The sequence below is a fragment of the Podarcis vaucheri genome (genome assembly GCF_965113315.1).
Source record: "Podarcis vaucheri genome assembly, chromosome: 10".
Classification (NCBI taxonomy): domain Eukaryota; kingdom Metazoa; phylum Chordata; class Lepidosauria; order Squamata; family Lacertidae; genus Podarcis; species Podarcis vaucheri.
The window spans coordinates 43,537,667-43,549,951 of record NC_138748.1 but is presented as its reverse complement, the minus strand read 5'-3'; the positions used below and the strand labels follow the sequence as shown (position 1 = coordinate 43,549,951).

At 44.3% G+C, this 12,285-nt stretch overlaps 1 protein-coding gene across 5 annotated transcripts in view; it reads left to right on the top strand.

Annotated features, from left to right (window-relative positions):
- The window catches only part of ZC3H7B (zinc finger CCCH-type containing 7B), a 49,994-nt gene that overhangs the window by 13,262 nt on the left and 24,447 nt on the right, over window positions 1-12,285 (top strand). For 4 of the 5 annotated variants that reach the window (XR_014224245.1, XM_082241281.1, XM_082241280.1 and 1 more), the window contains exons 5-16: window positions 96-254; window positions 883-963; window positions 2,284-2,343; window positions 3,130-3,172; window positions 3,861-4,111; window positions 5,602-5,950; window positions 6,797-6,855; window positions 7,647-7,809; window positions 7,888-8,049; window positions 8,867-9,072; window positions 9,821-9,921; window positions 10,599-10,780. Coding sequence is in view for 4 of the 5 variants with exons in the window: in XM_082241281.1 (XP_082097407.1) it covers window positions 96-254; window positions 883-963; window positions 2,284-2,343; window positions 3,130-3,172; window positions 3,861-4,111; window positions 5,602-5,950; window positions 6,797-6,855; window positions 7,647-7,809; window positions 7,888-8,049; window positions 8,867-9,072; window positions 9,821-9,921; window positions 10,599-10,780 (1,816 nt within the window). In the remaining variant the exon portion in view is untranslated. The remainder of the gene's footprint in view (window positions 1-95; window positions 255-882; window positions 964-2,283; window positions 2,344-3,129; window positions 3,173-3,860; window positions 4,112-5,601; window positions 5,951-6,796; window positions 6,856-7,646; window positions 7,810-7,887; window positions 8,050-8,866; window positions 9,073-9,820; window positions 9,922-10,598; window positions 10,781-12,285) is intronic. The other variant, XM_082241283.1, reaches the window with a different exon arrangement.

The window sequence follows — 12,285 nt, the reverse complement described above, 5'->3', positions numbered from 1 at the left end:
GTGAGTTAGGTTGGACAGATCTTGCATGGAAGGAGACGTGTAGGATCCATTTATATCAAGCTTCTTATGGTTATGATAGTCTCGTTTTCCTAAAGGGCCTGCACGAGAAAGCTCTGGAAGACAGTGAGAAGGCTCTGGGATTCAACAAGGAGAACATCCGTGCGCTATTCCGGAAAGCCCGCTGCTTGAATGAGCTAGGGAGGCACAAGGAAGCATATGAATGTAACAGCCGCTGCTTGCTCTCCCTCCCGCATGTAAGTAGTGGCTTGCACATTTACAGTCATTGACTTTTTAATGGAAAGTGCATAAATGTGTTAAAATAAATTACAATCAAACTCGAGATTTCCATTCCCCTCTTCTATCATTGGCTCTCTCATCTTTTGTTTTGATCCAAAGAGCAATAAAAAGGAATCTACAAATCTTCCAAGCATTGAGCAAACTAATAAATAGAGCATGCAGTTTCCAGCACAAATATGAAAGCCTATTATTGTCTTTAGCACTTAGATTTGCAAATATATTTTTATTTATGACAGCTTCTGGGGGAAAGCCCCTGCTCTCTATTTCTGCAAGTGCTGCTTCTCCCCCCCCCCCCAGCTTCCCTGCCATTATGTCCCCTCTTGCAGAGACACTGTTCCTTGTTCTGCTCATATCTCACCTCTAGATATTTTGGTCTGGATTGGAGAGACGGCACAAGAGAGAGCTTGGGAGCAGGGAACAATAGGCATTTAGAGGATTCATGCAATTTCACTTATGAAATTTTCACAATTACACTTATATGATGGGCCTGGAACGTAACCCCACATAAGGGGGGGCTATATTTGCAAAGAATTGAGTGAAACACTTTGTACACCTACAAATGTGCTCATTGTCTTCTCCTTGAAGGATGAAAGTGTAGCACAACTCGGCCAGGAGCTTGCACAGAAACTGGGATTAAGGGTCCGGAAAGCCTATAAGAGGCCTCAGGTATAGTATTCACGTCCCACGCTTATTTCAGTTGGCATATATAGGGTTATGTGATTGCATCCTCCCAACAATCCTTTGGGATACATTTGACTGAGAGTGACTTGCCTAAAGCTAGCTAGTGAGCATCAAGATGGTTGTGCAGGGATGTGGACTTGGGGTTCCAGCATCCAAATCCAGCACTCTAGCCCAAGGCTGCACAGCATGTGATTCAGCTCACCAACAATGTGTGGTAACCTCTGAAGTGCTTGGTAGCCTCCCATGTTTATGCAGTCCTCAAAAGAGAAAACAGAAATGGGAAGTGTTGAGTTCTGGTGAACCACCATTCATGGCCAGTGCTCAGAATTGGGCTTGGTGCACTTTAGCAGGTCTACTTTGGGGTCCTGTGTGGCCCTCCTGATGTTTACTGGACTCCATCTTTCATTACTCCCAGACTTCATGGCCAAAGGTCAGGGATTATGGAAGTTGTTGTCCACCAGAATCTGAAGGGCCTCCATGTGGTGTGTTTTTTTTGGGGGGTGGAGTACTAATTGGTGTGTACAGTTGCGTGTAAATGTGTGTATAAAAGGCTTATGGCAAACCAGAAGCTTGGAATGGTGAGTACAGTGGTACCTCGATTTTCGAACGTAATCAGTTCCAGAAGACTGTTCAACTTCCGAAACTTTCAAAAACCGAAGCATTTACTTCCGGAAAACTCTATACAGAAGCCGTCTGGCACGTTTGACTTCCGAAAAGCGTTCAGAAACTGAAGCAGTTACTTCTGGGTTTTTGGCGTTCAAAAACTGAAACGTTCTACTTCCAAGACGTTCGAAAAACCGAAGTACCACTGTATTCTATTTTAAGAGCACCTGCCACTATTATAAATGGTATTTAATTAGAAATGACATTTAATTCAGCTAGCCAGCTCAGAACAGAATCATACTGTCTGGCTACCTATGAAGACCTTAGAGAGCGTGACTACCTACCTCCTCTCCTGTCAAAACTTAGCACTATTAGTTTCACCCAGGATAAAATCCAGAATAAGACTATCCACTTGCAAATGATGCGATATTCCAAACACAGTACTGTAGTCAGTTCTTGTTGGGAACAGCATGTAACCTGCAAGTAGATTGTCCCATTTGACTTTTATATAAGCATGCCTTGTACTGAATGTAGAAAACTGGGAAGTGAGGTTTAGCTGCAATTTCTGGTCTGTGTACAGGGTGCATGTACAGTGCAATACATATATATATACACACACATCTTGTACGTTTACCTGCTCCTTAATATGGAAGTGACTGTGTCAGAATCTTGTAGATTACCACTGTTCTCTCTTCCTTGCAGCAGGAATTGGAAACGTTTTCTCTACTTAGTAATGGCCTGTCTTCTGCCTTACCAAATCAGGTAGCCTTTATTGATAAAATAGTGCAAGTGAGACCTGAAACAACATTTTGCAGTGTCAAGTGCTGCTGTTCAGCATGGCAGCCAGCCAGGACCTCTTTGTGAAACTTCATTTCATTCCCTGTCCCCATTTCCCGCTTTAAAAGTTTTATTGTTCTTCTAACCCTGGGATTCCACCAAGTATGCCAATATCTCCCTCATGTTTCTCAGTGATCCTGCTTGGCCAGTGTTGCAAGAAATGATGCCTCCTAGAAATGTTTAATTTTAAGTGCAGTTGATTGCATTCCAGAATTTTAGCAGAATCTGAAAAACTGTAGAGGGTGCTGACTGGCTAGCTAATGGCCCTTGTGACAGTCATGAAGTCAGTCAGTTGTGTAGAGCACTGATTGTCGGTCCAACTAGTCACATAACTCACAGGGCCTGAGCAGTATTTCAAGGTTTTTTTAAAAAAAAATAAACCCAACGGGAAAGGGATCCAAAGAAAATTTAACCAGATGAACATATGCCCAAGTTTTTTGTGTTTTTTAATAGTTGAAAGCTTGCCTGAAGTCTGGCGGGAAGGGTGAAAGAGAGGAAATTAGTGCTAGTTTCAAAGACCAGCATGTGTGTCAGTAAAGTGAATAAACACTTTGCAAGAGGAAAAAACTGCAAACTCCTGTAGTTAGGTACATCACTGTGTGCCCTGAAATAACTCTTTGTGAAAGTTGGAGAAAAGTTTTGAATGCTGAGAGTAGCAACTCCCCCCACCCTGCCAGAGGGATGACAATAGTATATTCTTTCTCTTTGCAGACTGTTTCTAATGGATTGGGCTCTGTAGATGACATTGAAACAGGTGATTAGTTTTATGTTCCTTTGGCTCATAGCAATTTTTGTCTCTTTGGTTTGCCACTAAGGACTATAACGTGAGTGACAGAAAATGTTCTGGTAGAGGGGAGGGCGGAAGTAAGTTCCTACTCTTGCAACTTCCCTCCCTGAGCCAGCTTTGGGAACGTTGCACTGGGTTTGCAGCTGTTCCCCTGAACTCTGTGGATCGACAGAAAAACCAGTGAATGCTGAAGCTCCCAGCACGTGTAAATGAAATCCCCTGCAGGAGATACCCTTTTCCCATGATACACAGGGTGCCCCCGTTCTATAAAATCTGAAGAAACTATTAGAAATATGACTTTAGATTGTACTCTGACAGATACTGAAAGACATATTTTGAAGATGGGAGACACAGTATAGTATAGGCTTTGAGTGCAGAAGGTCTGTGGTTCAATTCCTGGTATTTCTGTCTGTCTGTTTATGTAAGGATCACATAGTGGGTGATGAGGGGGGGGGAGACCTCTGCCTGAGACCCTGGACAGCCACTGCCCCCCAGAGTGTACAATATTGGGCTAGTTGGACAAACGTCCTGGGCTGGCATACGGTAGCTTCCTATAGTTCAGAGAGCAAGAGTTTCTGAGCTTCAATTTCTGCTACTGGATTGGGATCTGTGTGTGCGCTGCCATCTGGATGTGATCAAGTAATTTGCCTTGCAGACAGCTCTCTTGGTCTCCAGTGCGTTACCCCTCCCAATGTCTCTGTGAGTGAGGACTCTGCCTTTCCATCAACTGACTTGGATACGAAAGGCACACCAACTTCACTGCCTGCCGCCACCCTGCTCCCTTCTACTGATGCTGCATCCATGCCAGGGTCTGAGGGTGCTGATGACTTCACTGAAGGAGGAGTTCTTGGGCATGAACTGGACTCCATTCTGGATTCTATTGCAGATGGGTCACAATACCCTCTGGTAAGAGTGGATTTCCTAGGTCTACCTATCCATCTACGTCTCTGCTTTCAGTCACTCCTTTCTGACTTTCCCTCACTCTTCTCATGCACTGGAGGGTTCTGTGTCTTTCTCCCTCCTCCTTTTGGTTTCTCTTTCCTACCCACAAACTCCTCCTTTTGGTTTCTAAGTATCTGATGAGATCTGAGCCAACGTGAGACCTGAGTATATTATACATTTCCATGTGGCATTGTTTATCACCTTGGAAACAGAAAGGGTGTGTGCACATCTAAAACTCCCAACTGTATAGCTGTGGTTAAGTAATTGGAAACAGAATTCTGGTCTCCCTGTCCACACACGTTGGCCTTTGGGAGTGCAAATGGTTCTCTACTAGTCTTACATGCAATTAAGTGATATAGTGGCATTGATGCTGACAGTGGCTGAAGTTGTCCGGGGTTTCCTCCCCAACATCCGTTTCAAATCATGGCTAAGAGAAAACTCTGATATCAGGAATGGGGAAGTCCATAGCTTAATGGCAGAGCATGTGTTGTGTACAGTATGCAGGAAATCCAGGGTTCAATCCCTGACACTTCAGCCTGAAAGGATCCTGTATTAGGAAAGTATTAGGCATGTACTGGGAAAGACCAATTGTCCGTGTTAGACAGCAACTGCTAATCAGAGTAGGTGGTTCTTTCCTAGATATACCAATGCTCTGAGTCAACATTGGGCACATTCTCCTTCTCTGAAGCTCCCTGAAGCTTCTTTCTGGTATCCTACTGGATGTGTTCCCCTGTTGCATTCTTCCTCCCTGCTCCCTCAATCCAGTTAATGCCACTTATGCTTCTGACACCTGGTTAGTCTTGATGCCTATGTAATGCTGAACTGCAGTGGGGGAGGCAGGAGTTGCACCCCAAAAGAGAGGAGGGTCTGTGTGAATAAAAGTGTTGGTGCTGACCTTTAAAGCCCTAAATGGCCTCGGTCCAGTATACCTGAAGGAGTGTCTCCACCCCCATCATTCTTCCCGGACACTGAGGTCCAGCGCCGAGGGCCTTCTGGCGGTTCCCTCACTGTGAGAAGCCAAGTTACAGGGAACCAGGCAGAGGGCCTTCTTGGTTGTGGCACCCGCCCTGTGGAACGCCCTCCCATCAGATGTCAAAGAGAACAACAGCTACCAGACTTTTAGAAGACATCTGAAGGCAGCCCTGTTTAGGGAAGCTTTTAATGTTTGATGGATTACTGTACAATATTTTAATATTTTGTTGGAAGCCGCCCAGAGTGGCTGGGGAAGCCCAGCCAGAAGGGGGGGTTTAAATAATAAATTATTATTATTATTATTATTATTATTATTATTATTACCCAGATACTGGTTGATAATGGTGCTGCATTGGAGAAAGTAACTGTAAACTAGTCTTCAATTCTGTCTGTCATAGTGCCCTGTGCTACCTACCTTGTATATCTGGTGTATTTCATCTCTTCCCCTCTAACTGTATCATGTTTTCTCTCTCTTGCTGAAGTCCCTGGTCCAAGGTGCCATCCCTGCCAACCTGTCTAGTGAGATGCCCCAGCTGATCCCCGTGTTTCCAGGTGGCACTCCTCTGCTCCCTCCCGTGGTGACTGCCAGCATTCCAGTCTCCACACCTCTCCCTCCTGCTTCCTTTGGCCTTGTGATGGATGCCACTAAGCAGCTCTCCTCCTCATCTGTCCTGGATGCCTTTGAATCGCCTGTGGGTGGCAGTGGCAGCTCCCCTTTGGACTCACTGGATTCGCTGGACTTGCTCCCATACACAGAGTCCCGCCTCGATGTGTTGGATGCTTTTGGAACCAATAGGGGATCACTAGATGCGCTGGATTCCTTTACTGTTGGTAGGTGTGGGGCCTGTTAGAGTCACATTATCGTGTGAGAAAGGAAGAGCAATGCTACATCAAAACTCCATATAATTTTTAGGCATATCTCTGAAGCATCAACTGCCCTAGGCTCATGTTACATGCTCCTCCACTGCCATCTAACTCTCTCCTTCTCACCACTCATATCAGTTTCTGGCCTATGTCCCAGCCTTGTATTGTCACTTTTAAATGGCAAATGTTTCTTTTTTCTAACTAGGCTGGGTATAATAAATAAGCAAATGGATAAATGTGTTGGTTTGTATAGTGCCCATCATGTGGTTCGCACCAAACAGCAGCAGTATTAGTTCATTGCTGCATTATAGATTAAGGGAAACTTAAAGAATTACTTGACTGAATAACAAGATTAACATGTAAGAGGATGAAGGAGCAGGAGGTATGTTTCTGTATGATCCAAAGCAAATTTGAAGAAAAGAGTCTTTTTCTAGCCAGTGATATCTAAACCACTAGAAAACAATTTTCCTCTTGGTGAGAACTGCCTCTTTGGAGTAATTTGAAACTAACACTGGAGAGAGAGAACCCCCTGGGATATTTTCCTGTGCAGACCTCATGGTAATGACCTGGGTGGCAGGGCTGTGCAAGAGCATTACTATGATTTTCTTTCTTAAATCTAGGGGTTTTTTTTTAATTATTGAAACTATCTGCCTCAAGTGGTAAAAGAATGTGGAACTTGGCTTCTGCTGCCTCTTGGGAACTTAAGAAAAGAGAAGGTTGTTGAATGTGGTAGTGCTCAGGTAGTTGGCAATCATGCTTGTAACACTGGCCAGCTGCCTTCATTCCTCTTGTGGTTTTTCTCTCCTTGTTCAGAGGAAACCAGCACACAAGAACCACGGCAGCCTGCTGGTATCCAGAAACCACCACCCTTGGTGAGTAGTAGTTGTTCTCTTTTTCTCTGGATTGGGACATGGAATAATCTGTGGGCCAAGAGCTGAAAATGGACCCTTTAGCATCATGTAAGGTGGCAAAGCTTCATTAGGATTTTTTGAAAGGTGTATATCTTGGTTGCATTTTCATGTGATAGCCTGTTCTGGCAGGTTGCTTGAGCCCTTTATGCTGTCATTAAGATGGCTGATGCCACCTTTTCTAATTTAAGATATAATGTCAACAAAGTATGTGATTAAAAATGTTAAAACTGTGTTGGAAAACTAATGAAATCTGTTACAAAAAACTAATTTCACTATTTTTCACAATTACCATGATACAGCCATGTATCAGAAAAAAAGTTATTTTTCCCCTCCTGAGCTATATATGACACTTTAACTGAACCACATAGGCAAGTAAAGTGTATTGGACGATTGTAGGATACTCTTTGACCTTTCCAATAAGCTTTCAAATAAGAAGGAAATAGCTTTTCAGGTGCACCTTCAGTGTAATAGTAATATAATTGATACCCATCCAATCTATTCCACTAATGGCACAATAGGGCAACACTTTGCAACGCTGCCTAGAATTCATAGGAAGGCTCAAGATTGTATTTTGGATTGACCACGAAAGTCAGAGTAATTCTCCTTGCATGTAGAGTAGAGTCATCAATGAGAAGGGCTTTAGTCTGCGCGCTTTGGCTTGTTCTTTCTGAAATGCAGGTTGACCTGAAGAACTTAAGGAGAGGGGTTCAATTACTTTTCTTTGCAATTCCCCCCCCCCACTCTCTCCCCAGGCAAACCACAGTGGACCAAGTCACCCAACGGTACCCAAAGTGGTAGAGTTGCTGATGTGTCAGCCAGAGTCAGTGATGCCCAACACAGCTCTGCTTGTGAAGAATCCGCTGGCGTCCACTCACATCTTCAAACAAGCTTGTCGCATCTGCTATCCCAAAACAGGTTATTTGCTTGTGGTGACTTGGACGAATTGCTATAGGAAAAACTGGGCTCTTGTTAATCTTGTCTCCCCTTTTGTAGGACCCAAGGCTGGCGATTATACCTATCGAGAAGGTCTGGAACACAAGTGCAAGCGCGATATACTGCTGGGCCGGCGCTGCAACTCGGAAGATAAAACCTGGAAGAGAATCCGACCACGGCCAACCAAGACAAACTTTGTGGGATCTTATTATCTGTGCAAAGGTGAATGGAAGGGAAAGGGTGCATGGGGGACGGGGGACGGGACTGCTTCATACAGAAGGAGGGTTCTGTGAAATATGGCATGGGGAGAGAGAGGCTGCTTTCTGTAGCCATGACCTGTCTCCTACTGACTGACCCTCTCCTTCATGAATGTGTACAGACTTTAATTATTATAGGGATTTATACCTTTGCCTTCAATTGATTCCCCAGCATGGTGGCTTACAAAATTTTCAAAGTTCAGTAATAAAACAAGAAAGATATACAAAAGATATAGAAAGATATATAAAAGATATACAGAAGCACACCCAAAGCAGCAAGATTTAAAAGGGCAGCATAAAAACACAATTGCCATCAGCCAAGAAAAAATGATTAAATTAACATACTAAGAAAATCAAATTGTCTGACTTAACGCCAAAATGGGCAGGTGTCAGGCAGGTTTCTTTGGGGAGGTTAAGTTAATCATTAGTAAAGATGACAGGGGCTTGAGTTATTATGTTGACTAATTGCAACCTTCTCCAATGTGGTACTCTCCAGATGTTGTTGTTCTACTGCAACTCCCATGAGCCACAGCCAGCATGGCCAATGGTTCAGGGTGATGTGAGTTGTAGTCCCAACAGCATCCAGAGGGTACCAGGTTGGGGAAGGCTGAGCTACACCAAGATGTGACATTTTGAACTCATTGGTTTATTTTTAACTGTTTGTGATCTTGGGGTTGGGTGGGAGGGAAGAGAAGGAAACAGAAGAAGGGGTAGCAAGAGAGCTTGGTTCTGATTCCAGCCTCCATTCCTTGTGTGGTGGTGTGATGTCTGTTGCTTTGTAGATATGCTTAACAAGCAGGACTGTAAGTACGGGGATAACTGCACCTTCGCGTACCACCAGGAGGAGATCGACGTGTGGACAGAGGAGCGGAAGGGGACTCTCAATCGTGACCTCCTCTTTGACCCGCTGGGCGGAGTCAAGCGGGGCAGCCTGACCATTGCCAGGATCTTGAAGGAACACCAGGGCATATTCACCTTTCTCTGTGAGGTATGGAGTAGAAGGCAGGCAAGATGTCCTTCCACTGCATCTTTCTCCTTGTCTAGTTACATAACTGGGCCATTGAGCCTTTCACCCAGAATACTGTTCAGTGCTGACATTTATCAGTTTTGGTTTTGCATTAAAACACCAACATTCTACTTACCCTTTCTCTCTCACACTCCATTCAGGGTTGCAGCTCTGTTTTAAAGTGACGGAAAATGGCGCCTCTCTGGAATTTACTGCCTAGTTGCTATGTAGCTAGCCTTGAGCTGGCCTCCAGAAACCCCCAGTACTGCTGAGAAACATGAACTGGAAACATCACTGTGTGGTTGTGGCTTGATTACAATAAGCATCCTGTTGTCTCGCTAAATAACTTAGCAGAAAGCCACTGTGTTCTAGTCAATGGAGCGTTAGGCTGGGTCCTGGAAGATCGGGATTTGTTGAGTGGGCAAGTTGCAACCTCCTAGCCTTAATTCCTCGTCTATAATAATAATTACCTATAATCACAAGTTGCCAGGAGCATGATAAAGGAACACAAGAAGCTGTCTTGCACTGAATCAGACCATTGGACCATCTTGCCCAGTATTGTCGATACTGAATGTCAGGGGCTCTCCAGGGTTCCATTTGGGAACCATTTAGATTTCAGCCCTTGTTAGGCAAATATTACAGTGCACTGGAAGTGCTTTAGAAATGATTGTTTAAATCAATTTCTAGGGACTTAAGAGTCTGAAACCCTTTTCTAATGGTGTGCTTGCAGATCTGCTTTGATAGCAAACCCCGGATAATCAGCAAAGGGACCAAGGACTCGCCAGCAGTGTGCTCCAACCTAGCTGCGAAACATAGCTTTTATGATAACAAGTAAGTGGGCTGGGCTTCGTCATAGGAAGTTGCCTTGTACTAAGTCAAACCTTTAACTAGCTCGGTATTGACTCTACACAGACTGACAGACTGCTGCCCAGGGTTTCACACTAGAGTGTCTCTACCTGGAGATGCTGGGGATGAAAAGCAGTTGCTCAACAATGAGCTGTGGCTGATGGTCTCGCTAGTAATGCCCTACCCACAGCCCGTTTGATTCTAGGAATACTCCTGGCTTATCCTGTATTATTATGATAAGGATCATTAAATCCATATTCATACATTACCTTTATCAGCATGGAAACAGCTGACATGTGGTTGTGCTCTTGCTGCTGCAGTCATCTAGCAGATCGTTCAAAGCAGCATTCCTCAGCGTGATGCCATCCTGTTAACCACCACACATAAGCACCTCAGTTGTGGAACCAGCCTTTCCCCAAAGTGGCTTATAATGAAAATCCACAAAAGGTGCAAATAATTAGGGACTGGTGGGCATGTTTTGTGGTAGTCTCTTGACAGGCTAACATTTGAGGTTCTTCATATTTGAGGTTCTTCTCTGTAGAATCAGGGGGCAGAAGGTGCTGCAAATGGATGGGCTGGCTCAGGCTGAGCAGTATTTTTCTATATCACTGCTGTTTTAAAACAAGCATCTTTATGAATAAACATTCCTCTCCTCGATGCAGGTGTCTAGTTCACATTGTTCGTTCCACCTCACTAAAATACTCCAAGATCCGCCAGTTCCAGGAGCACTTTCAGTTTGATGTGTGCAGGCATGAGGTGCGTTACGGCTGCCTGCGTGAAGACAGCTGCCATTTTGCTCACAGCTTCATAGAGCTCAAAGTTTGGCTGCTACAGCAGTACTCCGGTAAGTGTACCACTTGGCTCATCCTGAGGATGGAAATCTGCAGTACCTATGGTTCCTGAGATGCCTTTCTGGGGACCATAGGATTGTACCTTTAGTATATTAAAATCTTACATACATGAATTATAAGAGTTGAGGGAATGATTTGTGGTGTTAGGTTTTAACATTCTACACTTTGCAGAAAAGAAAAGCTCTAGAGTGGATCAATGGATGTAACTGTCAACTTGGCAAGAGTGGTTGGAAATTGGAGGCAGCCAATTTCAAGAACTCTTAAATTTTATGCCCTTTTATTGCTATATTTCTGCTGCACTTGTAGAGTTATATATATATATATATATATATATATATGCAGGTTTTGGTGTCTTCGGGTGTCTTCCCGTGTAAGAGTCGGGGTGTCTGTGCGACGTTTCGACGAGGTCTCACTCGTCATCTTCAGGCTGGTGCTTTCGGCTTCTTGTGTTCCAGTAACAAGAAGCCGAAAGCACCAGCCTGAAGATGACGAGTGAGACCTCGTCGAAACGTCGCACAGACACCCCGACTCTTACACGGGAAGACACCCGAAGACACCAAAACCTGCATTCCTATACCCGTGAAAATCTACGAAAGCATATATATATATATATATATATATATATATATATATATATATATATGCGTGTGTGTGTGTGTGTGTGTGTGTATGTATATATATATATATATATATGCTTTCGTAGATTTTCACGGGTACAGGAATGCAGGTTTTGGTGTCTTCGGGTGTCTTCCCGTGTAAGAGTCGGGGTGTCTGTGCGACGTTTCGACGAGGTCTCACTCGTCATCTTCAGGCTGGTGCTTTCGGCTTCTTGTTACTGGAACAGAGCAGAATCTGGTGTTTGAGTTCCTATAAATACTGTTGAGGGGTGTGGTGTATAGCCTCCAACGTTCTGGGCAGAGAGGAAGTTCCTAGATTAGTGTGCCTTTTCTTCTTTTGTTCCTTAATTACTTGAGGGATATCTTGAGTGATTTCATGAGTGATATTCTGAATACCACTGGGTGGGTCATTAAGTGTAGATTAGTTGCTAAAGCTTTCGTGTCTTGACCTCTTGAGCTTGTGAAGAGTTTTTCTGAGAAGATGGCTGTGCTGCATTTAGTTGTGCTCTGGCTTGGCTTCGTGTATAGGGGCGAGCTGTGGTTTTGTGCCTTGTGCCAGCCAGATCTGTGTAGGGATTGCAGGGGGGTGCAGCATCCGGAGGTGCCACTATAGTTTGGCTACTGGATGGAGTCTGTAATATGTCTGTGGAGAGGCTCTGGGTTTGGGTCTGGTGTGGTTGATTGGTGACGGCGTTCTGTGTGCCTCTGGTTCTGGTGTCGGTTTTTGTGGGGAGGGCTAATTTCCAGATGTCTGGCAGGCGGGACGTGTCGTCACGCTTGTTCATGTTGTGAGGGTGTTTCTCTATCTCGATGGCTTCCATGATTATTCTCTTGTGGTGATGTTCCATGTTAAAGAGCAATTTGGAATCTGCAAAATTAAT